This window comes from Vombatus ursinus, unplaced genomic scaffold (genome assembly GCF_900497805.2).
Source record: "Vombatus ursinus unplaced genomic scaffold, bare-nosed wombat genome assembly UNPS02010548.1, whole genome shotgun sequence".
NCBI classification, from domain to species: domain Eukaryota; kingdom Metazoa; phylum Chordata; class Mammalia; order Diprotodontia; family Vombatidae; genus Vombatus; species Vombatus ursinus.
This window is the reverse complement of record NW_020950326.1, coordinates 14383193-14400094: the sequence shown is the minus strand read 5'-3', so window position 1 is coordinate 14400094 and position 16902 is coordinate 14383193. Positions and strand designations below refer to the sequence as shown.

The window sequence follows — 16902 nt, the reverse complement described above, 5'->3', positions numbered from 1 at the left end:
GAAGAGAACTGAAAATTGACTGGAGAGAGCTAGCAGTGGCAATTGAGAATTGAGCTATAGAGAGGACTATATGAGAAGAAATAGGACATCAAAACCCTGTAATATCAAAGGTGTAAGTTTCCTTGGCCAAATGTATTTCTTACATGCTCCCCTCACTACCATTGTATCCTAAACTTTTGCCCACCCTTCCCATGGATGCTAAGAATATTTGGGGGAAAACACATCCTAGGTTTATGGGAAAATAATTTGTAGTGGCTGTTCTTCCTATGCCATTTCAATAAATGCCATTGTTTTGAACTAACTGTATCTACTATCTGACTGTTATAAGGTAACATTCTGGTGGGGTTTTATGGACTCAACTGTTAGGAGTAGGAACAAATAGGGTACTTCCTTGTAACCTGAAAGTAATAGCCACCCTCTAGGGATCTAATCTGTGAGTGTGAGAGCATTTTGGCAGAAGTAGCTTAGAAATGGTGTTACATTAGTTATATTAGTTTAGTTAGTTCACTGCAATCAGATATTTATTTCGGCCAAGAAGGGCACTCATGATCAATGGAGAGTAATGCTATAGTTTGATGTTTCTGGGTATCAACTTTAAGAAGGAAAATAAGGCAACAATTGCAGAGCAAGAAACAATAAAAACCAGAGAGCCAACTTCAAATTTCACTTGCTCATGCTTGAAGTTGTGGTAAGGAAATATTCTGGTGAAGAAGAAAGTAAAAAACAAAAAAAAAGATAATTTCTGAAAAAATGACATGTTTAAGAATATGGTAGAGTAAAGGACAAGCAGGAAAGAATTATTAAAATGGAAACCAAAAGATTTTAGGATTACAAAATATTCGAGTTGGAATGGACCTTAAAACACATCCAAACCAACTCTTTCCCCAACTCATTATATAAGACAGGAAACTGAGGCCCTTATAGAAGGTGTGTAGTATCTAAAGATCACACCAACTAAGTATCAGATTAGGATCCACACCCAGGTCTTCCAACTATTTGGCAATAATGGAATTAGTGATATGTAAGTATTTTCAATGGCATCCAGAGGAAAAGTAAAGCGAGCAGCCCGGTAAAACAAAGTACAGGCTGCTAATATTACTAAACACTAGTTACTTTTCTCAAGTCTTTGGAGGACACAGGAAATAGAAGTAAAACTAAATCATATATTAGATAACGAAGTAGAACTTCTGGGTAGAAGAAAAAGCACCTGCCCAAGAGAATGACTGTGGTCTCAGAAAGCAAAATGTTTTTGTAGCCATAATAGGAGAAAAGAGCAGACAAGCCATAGTTACAAAGACAAAGTTTATCAGTTTGTATTAAAAAAGGGAGAAAAGCAGAAGAACAAAGAAGTATGATCTTATAGATAAATACAGGCTGATAAAGCAGAAAAGTGAAAAACTATAATTGTATAAAAGTCAGAAAAAGAACTGGCTGGAAGGGTAAAATACATTATAGGGAAGAGAAAAATGTGAGATTATTAAATTTGCAAGAAATTGATATGCTATAGCCTCAGATATTTTGGTGACTTTGAGGTGAGAGAAGGACTTGAAATATGTAAATGTATATGATATTTTATAATACAAAACCTGTGGGAACCAAATGAGATAATGGGTGGGAAACTGCTTTGGAAAGAATAAAGTGATATGAAAATATAAGAAGGTAGCAGTTTTATATTATCCCTATTATATGCCTTTTTCTTTTCAATTTTTCTCTTCTGCTTTCTGTCCCTCATCCTTTCTTCATTTTCCTTTCTTTCTATCCCTTCCCAATTATTCCCAGATGCTCCAAGGATGTCCTTTGACACTGCTTTACCTGGCTTAGGGAACTATGTAATAATCAAATTACTGACCCTAGCACGAGTCCCTATGTCCAAAGAAAGGGGAGTGATCTTGTTTGTGCCTACTGTTAACACTGTCATTTACAAGCTCCCTCCAGTGTGCCTCCCTCTAGCAATCAGCCAAATGGCTAACAGAAAAGGTCCATATTCTCTTTTTTCTTCAACTCCTCTTGGTTTCTGGTGAGATTGAGGGAAAGTTTTGAGACTTGAAGGCTAATGCGCTACCCTCTTGATCTAGTGATCAGAGGAGCTATGAAAAAAGGGGGAATATCACTAAAAAAAAAAAGGTAAGGCTATTTAGAGGACTTATTAGGTCTGGGGTCAGGTACAGTGTGTATTCCTCCTACACTAACTTTTCATTCTCACTCCAATGTTTTGTACAATTGAAATCAGATCAAAATGATTAAAGTGACCACAAAGGGGAAAATAGGTCACAGAAGGGCAAATTAAGGAATACTTGTGAAGAGGAGAGGAGGACTTCTGGTCTTGGCAATGACAAGGAAGATTGATTATGCAGGTCGATAAACCTAAAATGTATATTTTTTAAGCATCAGATGGCAAGATTCATATTATTTGTCTCTTGGTCCTTTGCCCTCTTCACTAGAGTGTCAGCATGAAAGAACAGAAATGTTACTGTACTTAGAGTTAGGAGAATTAGTTTCTGGTCCTGTCTGCTGAAGAAGCAGGTTGGACCACTTGATCCCTAGGATGTATTTTAGACATTCTAAGATTCTGTTAATTGGCAAGTATTTATTGAGCATCTACAACGTATCTAATCACATGCTAGATGCTAAGGAGAAACCCTCCTTGCCTCCAAACTTTCTTATACTGGTTGAGAGCACCACCTCTTTCCTGGTTCCCCAGTTTATAACCTTTGTTCCTCCTCAGCAACTCATTCACACTCACCCACTTGTCTCATTTGTTGCCACATCTTATTATTTTTATGTTTACATCTCTAATATGCATTCCTTTCTCTCTACTACTCACCTTAGTATATCAACAGTCTTTATTAACTCTCATATGGCTTTCTAATTGTTCTCCCTAATACAATGATCTTCTTGCATCAAGTTTCTCTACACTATAATCCATCCTCCACTCAGCTGCCAAAGTGATTTTCCTAAAGGACAAGGTGACCATGTCACCTTCCTTCTCAATAAACTCTAATGGCTCCCTATTACCTCCAGGATTAAATATTTAAAATCTTCCTTTTAGCATTTAAGCTCTTCACAGCCTGGCCCATTCCTACCCTTCTAGTCTTATATTTTACTCCTTTCCATGAACCCCATGATCTAGTTACACTGGCTTACTTGGTGTCCCTCAGGCAGGATCCTCAATCACCCAATTCTTTGCCTTTACACTGGCTGTCTCCCATGCCAGAATGCTGTCCTTCTCACTTCTGCCTCTTAGGTTTTCTGACTTCCTTCAAGAATAAGCTTAAATCTAGCTTATGGAAGTGATTGTTGATAAATCAAAATAAATTAATAAAAAAAAGAATAAGCTTAAATCTGCAGGGGGCCTTTCTCTGTTTCCCGTATGTCCCCTTCCTCATAGCCTTCCCTCTAAGATTACTTTCCATCTGCTCTCTCTCTCTCTCTCTCCATACACACACACACACACACACACACACACACACACACACACACACACACATATGTATATATCTTGTATATACAGTTATTTACATGTCATCTCCTCCATTATACTGTGAGGTCCTTGAGAGCAGGGACAATGTTTTTGCCTCTCTTTGCATCCCTTGTGCATAGCTAAGTGTTAGGCACCTAGTAAGTTCTTAAGAAATACTTACTGACTGACTGACTAAATGAATTAATGAGAGAAGGTAGCATGATCTTTACCCTGGTTTTCTTAGAGAGATAAGGCCAACACATGAAACAGAGCTATTAAGTTCTAAAATTTGTGTCATTGAATAGAAGTACTATGGGACATCAGAAAAGAGGACAATCAGTGTGAGCTGGAGCAAACTGTGTGGGCCACAGCTGACTTCTGGTCAAATGTCCTTCTCTGGAAGAGTCACCACACGCAAGCCAAAAACATCTAGATCCTCAACAATACTTATTGATTCATAACATGATAGGATGCTATAGCTGGAATGGATCTTAGGGATAATCTAAACCTATTCCTTCATTTTAGAGAGATGGGATTAGAAAATAAAAATTCATTAACTTCTGAGATTAGAGCCAGAGTCTTTAGGAGACTCTTCAGAGATGGTCTGTATTGAGGAAAAAGGCACAGGACAAACCTAGCACAGATAAATAGAAAAGAGTCAGAAAAAGAGCAGCAGAAAGAGAAAGACAGGAAAAAAAATATTACTAAAGTAGGAATTAGGAGAGAGACAGAAAGAAGGAAAGGGAGAGTAGCTATGAATATAATATTGAAGCTCAGTTATGATAGATGGTTACTGAAGATATGGTAACTGACCTCTTAGAATTTTAAACTGCTTTTACTTCTAGTTCGATTCAATTAAATTAGTATTTACTGACTCCCTACTGACTACCTATCTCCTAGCTCTAGTACAGGTACTCTGAGAATGTTGAATTGAAAACATGGTATCCTACCTCACGTTGCTAATAATCTTCCTGATTTCACCCTAAATATATAATAAATTAAGGAATCTAAGGTTGGAAGTAATGGTAGACCATTTATTGAAGATAACATGATCGGTTTCTCTCAAGGTACCTGCCTCTTCCCTGTCACCAACTATCTTTACCTTATTGGTCAAAATTAAATTCAGGCTGCACTTCCCTCTTCCTGGTTTGTATCATGATTGCTAGAGTAGTGACCAAACAGTAAATGTGGTAGGGGTCAAAGAAAGAAGAGATCTGTATGGAATTCTCAGGCCTGTCTTTCCACTAGTCACTTCCTCTTCTCTGTTATTTCAGTTTTGTTATTCATCATGTTGTTTTAATTAATATTTTATTCTAAAATGTCTCCCCAGATTCTGCATTTCCTTTCCCTTTTTTCTCATCTAGGGCACTCTCATCTTATTGATCCAGTGCTCAAAAACCTCCATCAGAATTTGGCTGAACATAGTATTTCCTTTAGAAAGCCTTCTTTGATTAGCCACAATAGGTTCTAATTATTGCCCTATGTTCTGCTAGAATGAATCCTAGACTAAGAGTCAAGAGACCAGAATTTTAGGGCTGGCTCTGCCATGTGACTTCAGAAAAAAAATATTTAACTTCTATGAATTGCAATTTCTTCACTTATAAAATCTGAATGGTAATTTTGGCTCTGCCTGGCTCACAGAACAAAATGAAATAATGGAGAAAAAGGTGCTTTGAAAAGTACAAAGTACTATATATGTCAAAAGGATCTAAAGATTTCAAACATTAATACACAGCTGTGTTCTTAAATTATCTCCTATGTGTCTGGTATATATTCTATCTCCTTGCTCCCCAGCTAGATTTCAAATTCCTTGAGGGTAACAATACTGTCTCTTTCTTTTGTATCCAGCGATTGTTCCTAGAGAACCACAGATACTCTGCCTTTATTGAATGACACCTGGGAGTCTCCATGAGACAGTAATGGTCTTGACAGTACAATGTTCTTTTTCTCCCCTTTACATAGCTCCACTCTCTGACTCTCTTAAGAGTCTTAATTTTTTCCTCATTCCTGCATCTTCAAATTCCTCCATGTTCTTTCCTCAAGGTCAAGAATGAGGCACTCTCTAGCACTAAATCTGGAATCAGAGGATCTTGGTTCCAATCCAAGCCTTTGCAATTTGCAACCCATGTGATCTATAGCAAGATGCTTAACCTCTCAAAGAAGCTTAGTTTCCTCATCTATAAAATGAGAGAGTTGGTCTAAATGATTGCTATGGTCCCTGTCATTTCCATATCTTCCTTTTCTCTCCCTCTGCAGCCTCCACATATTGTCAGAGGCTAATCATGAACCAACTCAGCTAAAGGAAGAAAGGAAGGGCTAGCCAAACCCAACTACTGGCCATACTTGCTGGTCTGCCCTTTATGTTTAGATCTTATGAATCACAGTAATAAGAATGCCATGCTGGATAGATGTCAGGGTTTATCCTGTTCAATATTATGTTTCTAACAAGAGCACCCAGCAAGTAGGTGGTGCGGTGGATAGAGTCAGAAAGACTCATCTTCCTGAGTTCAAATCTGGCCTCAGGCACTTAACAGTGTTGTGACTCTAGACAAATCACTTAACTCTGTTTGCTTCAGTTTCCTTATCTGTAAAGTGAACTGGAAAAGGAAATGGCAAAACACTCCAATATTTTTGCCAAGAAAACCCCAAATGGGGTCATGAAGAGTCAGACACGACTGAAAAACAACTGAACAACAACAAAAAAGAGTACCATTAAGTAGTTTCTATCCAGATGAAAATGGAAAAGAAATCAATGTTTCATTTTTTCTTTAACCCTCCTCCACATTTTTTTTTAGTCATAGGTACACTGGGTTGAAAGTCGGAAAAATTTTTCATATTTATCATCTCCCAACTCAGTAAATCAGTAAGAGCATGTATTATTATTCCCACTTTGCACATGAGGAAAGTAGTATAGTGAAGACTATCAAGATTTAATGATTAGTCACATAACCTGGATAATTACTCACAAAGGCAGGATTGGAACCCAGCTTAGAGAGTTTCACTCTAGTCAAGTGAATTTTTCTCCTTCTGTCCCTCCCTAACTATTCCCCACTCACTCCTACTTCTGAGCTTCACACAGTTACTTCCTCATTTTTCTCCATTAGATCTTGCCATTTTCTGATTTTCTGTTTTGACTATGTACCACCTTCTATGTTAACCTCTACCCTGTACCTTTCCTACAAAAACTTTATGCATTAATTCTCTAAAAAAATAATTTTTTCTTTTGTTTTTCATAATGATATTTTCTTTGACACTAGAGAGACAATGAAAAATTAATGGGAATAGTTGTAATGGCCCCAATATCAATAGCCCAGGTTCAAAGAGGAATGACCACTTCTGTGCTGTCTGCAGTGAGTATGTTTCTGGTTACCACTGTGGTGTGTGGTCTTATGAAAGATGTAAGGCATTCTTTAAAAGGAGCAGGAAAGCTTCGTTAGCTATATATTTTGTTATTTTAGTTTTGTTTGGTTTGTTTTTTTCCAGAATTTGTTATAAACATTTTGCAGAAGTTTCATAAAATCTTTCAACTAAATCTTTATGGCACAGAAATTATGCATTAATTTTGTACTTGATTCTAATCAACTTAATTCCTTCGGCTTTAATTTTTAGCATTAAGGTAGGAGTGGAGGAGGAGACTTTGTAGGTGAGGAATTTTGCCTCTCCCATCAGACTACAGGTTTTCCAAGAGCAGGGGTTATGTCCTTTCTCCATAAATGCAAAGGTTATATCTCCCTGAATAGACCAGGTGATTCCTCAAGGTCAAAGCTGTGTCTCTCCCATCAGACTGGTCGTTTTGCTAGAGCAAAGACAATGTCTTTGCCATTTGATACTAGGCCAATGCTGAATCTGAGGAAATGGACATATAGAGCATGGGGTAAGACAGAGATTCTTCTTGGATATTTCTGCATTGATTTAATAGAGCCTTTTAACTGACTGAATCTGCTACTTCACAAAAGATGTGGGGAGGTAAGGAGAGATCAGAGAGTCGGCTATTTCCCCATGCCTCCCAAACTAATTCCACAGGAGTATCCTTTCACTCCAGCTATACCGCCCTTAGTTACATCTCTTCCATGTTCATCACTTAAAATGTTCACGTACATAATGTCATCAAAAGAAGAGTCTATTACTAAGAGGAAAAAAAGGCTAAATTTGTAGATCATGATTGTGGATATTTATAGAAAGTTACACATATGGCATCATACGAGCATAGCTAATCAACAACAGCATCTCTCTCAAGAACAACACAGACAGAGACAGACACACAGAGAGACAGAGAGAGACAGAGATAGATACACAGAGAGACAAAGAGAGGCAGAGAAAGAGAGAGAAAAAGAGAGACACAGAGGGAGAGAGACTGATTGATGTCGGGGCCAGAAAATGATGCTTGGGCACTGTACTCAACACAAAGCACACATCTGACCACATCAACCCCTACTCAATAAACTTCAGTGGCTTCTTGTTACCTCTAAGAGCATCTATAAAATACTCTCTTTGGCTTTTAAAAAATTAGTATTTTATTTTCCCAATTACATGTAAAAATAATTTTAACATTCTTTTTTTTCCAAATTTTGAGTTCCAAATTCTCCCCTCCATCCTTATTGAGAAGGCAAAGAATTTGACATAGGCTGTACATGTGTAGTCATGCAAAACACTTTTCCATATAAGTCATGCTGTGAAAGAAAAGACATAAAAAAACCAAGAAAAATAAAAAAAGTGAAGAAAAAATATCTTCAATCTGCATTCAGGCTCCATCAGTTCTTTCTCTGAAGATGGACAGCACCTTTCATCATAAGTCCTTCAGAATTTTCTTAGATTATTGTATTACTGAGAATAGTTAAGTTATACACAGTAGATCATCATACAATATTGCTATTGCTGTGCACAATATTCTCTTGGTTTTGCTCATTTCACTTTGCATCAGTTCATGTAAGTCTTTCCAGGTTTTTTTCTGAAAGCATCCTGTTTGTCAATTCTTAAAGCACCATAGTATTCCATTAAAATCATATAGAACAATGTGTTCAGCCATTCCCCAGTTGATAGACATCTCCTCAATTTCCAATTTTTTTGCCACCACTATAGCTTGACATATAAATGCTAAATAAATCCTTGTTGAGGAAGGAGCAAGATGGCAGATTTGGGATAGCTACCTAGCTAAATTCTACCAACATTCCCCTCCAAAAAACTTAAAATGATGCCTCAAATCAAATTTTGGAGTGGCAGAATCAACCAAAAGTCAGGCTTAAACATTTTTCCAGCCTGAGAAAACTTAAGAGGTTGGCAGGAGAAGTCTGAAACACCAGGGTGGAAGTCTGTCTGGAGCCTACACACATGGAGGGGCAACAGCAGCTACTACAACAGCTTTGGGAGTTCTCAACTCAGAGACAACAAGGAGGTTGGACACCTTGTCAGACAGAGATGACAGGGGTCCTCTCTGATGCCACTGGGTACAGCAGCACTCATTTTGGCAATTCCATTGCACATATACACAGTTCTGGATTTTAGTTTCAGGTAGAGAGGAGGGCCAGTGGTCAGTCACAAGGGAGTAAGAGCCCTGGCTACAGTTCCAATGCAAAGAGGAGCTTGAGCCCATACATCCAAAGGGGACCAGGAGCACTTCCTTGGTAACGACCAGAGCACAGACCAGGAGAGCAGCAACCATACCTCTCAACCTTGGAAGCACCAAAACTTGCAGACCCTTAGAACTAGAAAATAGCAGCATGAAAAGCCTGAAGCAAGCTTGGGACAGCGCCTCCCCACACCAAGGTGAGCAGGGCTCAACTTGAACATAAAGTTCAAAGTCAAGAAAATGGATGGGAAAAGGAACAAACAACAAAAAAAGAACTTGACCATTAAAAGGTGCCAGAGAAGACCAAGACAAACTCAGAAGAAGACAACAATGTTAAAACAGTCACAAAAAAAGTCTCAAAGCAAAATGCTAGAATTCCTGGGAGACATAAAGAAAGAGATAAGAATGGTAGAGGAAAAACTTGGGAAAAGAAACAGAGGGGCAGCTAGGTGGCACAGTGGATAGAGCAATCAACCCTGGAATCAGATGGACCTGAGTTCAAATCCAGCCTCAGATACTTATTAGCTGTATGAACCCTGGGCAAGTCACTTAATTCCAATTGCCTCCAAAAAAAATTAGAGTGATGCAATAAAATTATGAACAGAGATTTAACAACTTGGTTGTTAAAAAGTGCAAAAAATTCTGAAGAAACTATAACCTTAAAAAGTAAAACTGGCCAAATGGATAAAGAGGTACAAAATATCAGTGAAGAAAATAATTCCTTAAAAATTAGAATTGAGCACATGAAAGCTAATGACTCCATGAGAAGTCAAGAAATAATAAAACAAAATCAAAAGAATGAAAAAATAGAGAAGAAAATGTGAAAACCAACTGATCTGGAAAATAGATCAAGGAGATATGACTTAGGAATTATTGAACTACTTAAAAGCCATGATCAAAGAAAGAGTGTGGACAACATATTTCAAGAAATTATCAAGGGAAACTAACCCAATATCTTAAATCCCAAGGGTAAAATAGATATTGAAAGAATCTACTATTCAGTTCCTAAAAGAGATCCCAAAATGAAAACTCCCCAGGAATATTATAGTCAGATTATAGTCAGATTCCAGAACTCAAAGAGAAAAAAAAACAATTTAAATATCATAGAGCCACAGTCAGCATCACACAAGATTTATCAGCTTCCATGTTAGAAGTGCAGAGGATTTGGAATATGATATCCCGAAAGGCAAAGGACCTAGGATTACAACCAAGAATTATCTACCCTGCAAAGCTGAGCACAATCCTTCAGGGGAAAAATGTATACGTAATGAAACAGAGGACTTTAGAGCATTCCTGATGAAAAGACCAGAGCTAAATAGAAAATTTGACATTCAAATACAAGACGCAAGAAAAATATAAAAAGGTAAACATGAAAGAGTAATCATAAAGGACTCAATAAAGTTAAACTGTTTACATTCCTGTATGGGAAGATGATACATGTAACTCCCCAAAACTTTATCATTATTAGGGCAGTTAAAATGAGTTTACACAGACTGAGGGCATGAGTGTGATCTGATTATGTTGGAATGATCTCCCCCAAAAATGAAGGGGTGAGAAAGAGGGATGCATGGGGAGAATGGGGAAAATTTTTTTTTTGCATAAAGGAAATGTAAAAAAAAGAGCTTTTCCAATAACAGGAAAATGTAGGAGTAATGTGTGGCATATAATTCTTGAACTTTACTCTCATCAGAATCAGTTCAAAGAGGGAAAGGTATATTTATACACTCAGTTGTATATAGAAATGTAACTTACCCAATAGAAAAATAGATGGGGAAAGGGTTAAGAGAAAGAGAGGGAATGATTAAAAAGGGAGGTGAATTAAAGGAGGCAGTGGTTAGAGCAAAATAGACTTTTGAGGAGGGGCGGGGGAAGATACACACACACACACACGTAAAGAGAAAGAGAAACAGAAGATAATGGGATAGAGGGAAATACACAGTTAGTAATCATTGCTATGAATGTGATTGTGATGAACTCACCCATAAAAGAGAAGCAGACAGCAGAATGGATTGGAAACCATAATTCAACAATATCTGTTTACAAGAGACACACTTGAAACAGAAAGTCACACACAGAGTTAAAATAAAGCTCTGGAGCAGAATCTAACGTGCTTCAGCTGAAGTAAAAAAGTCAAGGGTAGCAATCTTGATCTCAGACAAAGCAAAAGCAAAAAAAAATAGCCCAATTAAAAGAGATTATCAGAGAAATTACATTTTGCTAAAAGGTACCATAGACAATGAAATAATATCAAACATTTTTACAGAAAATTTCTCTGATAAAGTCTTTATTTCTTAAATATATACTGAGTATGGAACTGAGTCAAATTTATAAAAATAAGAACCATTCTCTAATTGATAAATGGCCAAATGTCATAAACAGGAAGTTTTCAGAAAAAGAAATCAAAGTTATTTATAGTCACATGAAAAATGCTCTCAATCACTATTGATTAAAGAAAGTCAAATTAAAACAGCTCTGAGGTATTACCTCACACTTATCTGAAATGAAAAAATGTTGGAGGGGATAAGGGACAAATAAGTATGTCAATGAAATGCTACTGATAAAGTAGTGAACTGGTCCAACCATTCTGGAGAACAACTTGGAATTATGCCCAAAGAGTTATAAAACTCTACATAACTTTGACCCAGCAATGCTACTATAGATCTGTATCCCAAAAAGAGCAAAGAAAAAGGAAAAGGATCTAGATGTACAAAAATATTTATGTTAAGCATTTTTTTTTGTGGTGGCAATGAATTGGAAATTGAGGGGATGCTTAATAATTGGGGAATGGCTGAACAAGTTGTGGCATATTATTGTGATAGAGTACTACTGTGCTATAAGAAATGGTTAGGGGGTGATTGCAGAAAGAAAACATGGCAAGACTTGCATGAACTGATACAAAGTGAAATGCAAAGAACTGGGAGTAACAGTAACTGGCACAGTAATAGTAGTGCTGTAATGATGATCAATTGTGAAAGACTTGGCTACCCTGATCTGTACAATGATCCAAGACAATTCCAAAGGACTCATGATGAAAAAATGCTATTTACCTACAGAGAGAGAACTGATGACCTCTGAGTGCAAACTGAAATAAAATTTTCTCACTTTCTTTAGTTTTCTTGGTTTTATTTTTTGAAATATGGCTGATATGGAAATGTGTTTTGCAAGATTTCACATGCATAATTGATATCATATTGCCTGCCTTCTCAATGGGTAGCAAAAAGAGTGGGAAGGAGGGAGAAAATTTGAAACTCAAAATTTAAAAAAGAAAAGAATGCTAGAAATAAATAATAAAAAAAATACTTGTTGACTGACTGATCATCATCCCAGAGAAAGTTCATGACTGCCTTCTAAGAGGGAATCAGATAGTTGTATTGTAGTTTCTTTTTATCTAAATCTGCAGTTTGGTCTGAGTCCAAAATCCTGACTCAACTATTTGCTATTGGTGTGACCCTGGGTAAGTCACATATTCTCTAAGCCTCAATTTCTTTCTCTATAAAAAGAAGACAGTGAAACCTGATTTCTGAGGGGCCTTCCAGATCTAAATTCTACAATCCTCTGGGAGTGAGCTGTGATTACAGCTCACTGGCAGTGGTTTGATTGGTCTGATTAATATGTCAAAGGATTTGCCATCCACCTGGGACCAAACCTCATGGGTGGAATTAGTTGGAATTTACAGTTAGAACAGTTCAAAAAGGTTCTTTTGCTGAGTGCAAAGACTGAGCACAGTAACTTCACATAGCTATAGGTTGAACTGGTCAGGAAGACTTGTAGGGGTAGGGGTGGGGAGTGTAGGATTTAATCTAGTTTTGAAAAGCTGGGTAGGGATTGAGTAATTAGAAAAGTAAGTTATTCCAGGGAAGAGTAACAAGATCTAAGACATGGATTTGGAATGAATACTTAAATTGGGCTACCTGTTTGGGGCAGGCAGATCCCTGTGCAGAGCAGTGGGAGATATTATTTGATAAGTAGCATTAGTATTATTGGATACTATTGTATTATTAGACAGGGGTTAGACTGTGGAAGGCTATGAATGCTAGGATAAGGACACTCTATGATAGGCAGTTGGAGTCCATCATAGTTTTTTTTTTTTGAGAATTTGCTTACAAACTAGAACAAATTGATATGCAAATGGTTACTATGCACCCTTGAAAGGACTTAGGTGCTTTTTGCAATAGTGCCATAAGAATCCTTGATATTCAATTCAATATGGTTCAACAAACATTTATTAAGTAAAGACCATGTGCAAAGGCGTGTCTTGCCAAGCACAAGTCTGAGAACTAACAAGTTTGAAGGTCTGACCAGAGAACATATGCAGTCAATTAAATAAAAAAGTATTATTGATGTCTTTTGTTTTTGTACATCAGTAATTTTCAAACAGATCTCCCTGAAATGAGTCCTCCCTAGTAACAAATAAAAACAGTTAGGGCAAAAAAACAAAAAAACAAAAAAAAACTAACAAAAGTATGATGTTTGACAATTCATGCAATACTCTTCATCCATAGTCTTTAATCTTTCTAGTGAGAGCAGGGAAATATTTTAAAATTATTTGTTCTCTGGGACTGAAATTGGTCACTACAATGAAAGTTCAGCCCCTAGGCCATTTTCCCAGTTAGCTGTAAGGTATAGAGGTGAGCACTGTTTGAAATCACAATAGATGCCAATTTACAGCTTGGGGGGGAGGCTGTTAAGTCAGCAGAATCAGGTTCAAGTTGACCTGAAAGTTTCCTTTCTAATCTAAAATTCTATGATCTCCGATACTTATCTGGAAAGTATCATGAAAACTGTTCCCTATTTACCTCCAAGGAATAAATCTAGAATGTTTAGAGTTCTTCAGAGGAAAAAAAGAAAGCTCTGTATAAGCTAACACTTTCATTGCTGTTGTTCCTGACCCTCCATTTTTAACACACACATAAAACCTCTTGGTGACAGTTTCCTGGAGACAGACAACTCCCTTGTTCTGACTGAAATTTGCTGTCAGCAACAATCTAGCCATCTTGGCCAAATTACTGAGGGGCCCCCTCTCCAAAGAGCTTTGAAGCAACACCCCCTCCTTCCCGTTCCAGTGCATTTTGTAAGTACCCAGAAACTAGTTGCCCAATCCTGGTAAGCCATGGGGACACTTTTGGCTTCTCAACATCATGAATGTACTCCAACATCTGACATATTTCTGGGGAATTAAGCAATGACAAAAATCTTTTCTTTGTTGTGCTTGACATAACCCTCTTTGCTCCTGTCAAAGACAGGGATATATAAAAATGCCATACCTGGCCTCTTACTGACTAAACTTCAATACCTCTTTGATTCAGCTGCTGGGGATTCAAGGTTACTGAACATGAGTCACTTGAAAAAAATAACTTCTGGAATCTGGGCCCACTCCTAGCTTTGTGAACACAGCTGGATCAAGAAAGCTATGGAAGCCCTCACTGGTTCTATCGATTTGAAACTTTGTGCTTTGCTCCCCCCACCCTTTTCCCTGTTCAGTAATGCAAATCAAGACAGGATATAGAAACATCCTGCCTGAATTAGCAGGGAGAATGACAGGCAGGCAGTTTTCCTGCAAGATGCATCCCAACATCATATAAATCAAATGTGAGGTTTAGTAGGATGCAAAGCTGGACTGTAAAATTCAATTCTCTGGCCACTAAATGTGTGTGATCTACTTTCATCTTCAGAATCGAGCTCCTGCCCCAATCTTAAAGAACTACTTCTAAGAAAAAAAAAATCACAAACTTACACACACACACACACACATCCCTAATAGTTCTGGCCAAGGAATATCTTCCTGTCTTGGCTTGACATAGGGAATTAACATCTCACATACAAGTATTTCCTCTGTATTCTATCAACAGCTACTTACATTTGAATAATTAAAAGTATCATGCAATTTTTTCTGCCCCCCCATGCCCACCATGAAAACTGCCCACATCTCCCTTGCCATAGATGAGAGGGCCAGACCTCATGGAAAACGCAGAAGTCTCACAACAACACAAATGTTCTTGAATTATAAAAAACTGTTCTCTCTGACACCCACACATTAAAGAATATTAGTCCCAAGTCCTCATTCTTGGGTGCTTGGCTTCTCCTCTAACTATTGGCACCATTTGAAATATGGGAGATCGGGTAGCTATAATAATTGAACCAAGCCAAAATTGAGAAGGCCCAAAAAGGGGGGGGGCAAAGGGTATTGAAAAAAAAGTTAGTTTGTAATTTCAAAAGATGGGTGGTGTGGGTGGGGAAGAGCTCACAGAAGCTTCTACATATCCTCACAATGAATCTTTTCACATACGGCTTCCTGTTAGCAAACCATGTGCTAACTCAAAACTAAAAAGAGAAAGAAAACAGACACTAGCGGGCTTACAGAAAACCCCAACTAGTCAAGGGTGTCACCCTCACCGTTGCTTCTTTGCCCATTCATAATACCTTGTTGGGCTATTGGAGTTTGTTTTGAATACTGCTCAGCAGTCCTACTTTCAGCAGAGCTCTCTTGGCAGCTTGGGGAAAAAAAAGTTCTCAGAAAGTTCACTTCAGTTATTAAATACTTGGACTCTCTCTCCAACTGTCTGCATTTTTATTATTTTATGAAAAAAAAAAGTTCTTGCCCAAGATCTCTCTCTTATGCTCTCCCTCCCGCTCTTCCCCCCCTTCCTTCTTAAACTTCAGGGGCAAGGGTGGGGAGGCGGGGACAGATAACAGTATCATGCTTTTAAATATGGACAGTTTTCAGCTTCAGTATCAAGTTACACATAGCCAGCTAGTGGCTCATGCCCAGATCGAGCCAGGCAGCTTCTAGGAAAAGCACTATTGGTGCCTTAAGACTTCAACTGTTCCACTAACCCCCCCCCCCATGTTTTGTTTTAATTCCCCCAGAGGAAGGGAAAATATTCCAGCAAATGAACAAACAACAAAATACAAGGAGTGTGTCTGTTCCCTTTCCTTTCCCATAATTAACTCAGTTCTTAGACTGAAGAGGGGAAAAGAGAAGAATGCTGTTTTGAAAGGTATCCCTCTTTAATGAGTTTATACCAAACTTACTGGCTGGACCCCCTCTCTTCCTCCTAGGCTCTCCTTACTCCTCAAAGAGAGAAGAAAGATAAGGCACTTTGGCTTTACATCCAGTTTTCTTTCCTGCTCTTTGAGGTCAGGTTCCTCGGGGAAATAGGGAGCCTGGTATTAGCCCCCATTCCTCCCCCTCATTCAATTCTAACTGTTTCCAGGCAGTGCGGGACAAACACACAGTACAAACAGGTACTCACCGTCATCCACTGTTGTACTGTTTGGGTTACTCATAACTGACAGACTCCAGAGCGCCCTGGGCCACTGGTCTCGTCTGGCTCAGGGAGGGCTGGGGAGATTGAGCAGAACAGCTGGAAGGATCAGAAAAAGGCAGGAGTCTCCTGGAGAAGTCTCCTCTTGTTCTTGTCTGGTTCCTGACCCTTCGACAACTGGGAAAGGAAACAGCACATGTGTCATTCTCTTTACAGCTCACATGCTGAGGGGAGGGGCTCAAATTTGGAGATAGGCAGGGTTGTTGGTTTTTTTTTTCTTTTTGTTTTCCTTTTCTCCTGAATGTTAGCTGACCCAGGGTTTCTACCTTTTTTTTTCTTTTTAATGAATACACACTCACTCTGGAACACACATGCTCACTTGCACTTTTCTCTCTCTCTCTCTCTCTCTCTCACACACACACACACACATACACATACTTGATATTTCCACTCACCCCCAGGAAGGAGATAACTCTTCCCAACTTACTTTTCATGTGGTCCATAGGAAACTTTGGATTAGAAATTATTTTCTCGATGAAAGTAGTCACAAAACTCCCTAGTTCTTTGGTATAGTGTGCTATTAAAGAGAGAGATTTGGACCTTTATGAGAA

General features: G+C 38.1%; 1 protein-coding gene across 2 annotated transcripts in view; it reads right to left on the bottom strand.

Moving 5' to 3' along the window:
- GYPC (glycophorin C (Gerbich blood group)) overlaps positions 1 to 16505 on the bottom strand; it is an 88900-nt gene extending 72395 nt beyond the window's left edge. Inside the window, exon 1 of one of the 2 annotated variants that reach the window (XM_027854762.1) lies at positions 16280 to 16505. In XM_027854762.1, the coding sequence (XP_027710563.1) occupies positions 16280 to 16313 (34 nt within the window). In that variant the 5' untranslated portion in view covers positions 16314 to 16505. The remainder of the gene's footprint in view (positions 1 to 16279) is intronic. The other variant, XM_027854763.1, reaches the window with a different exon arrangement.
- Between the last annotated feature and the right edge of the window lie 397 nt (positions 16506 to 16902).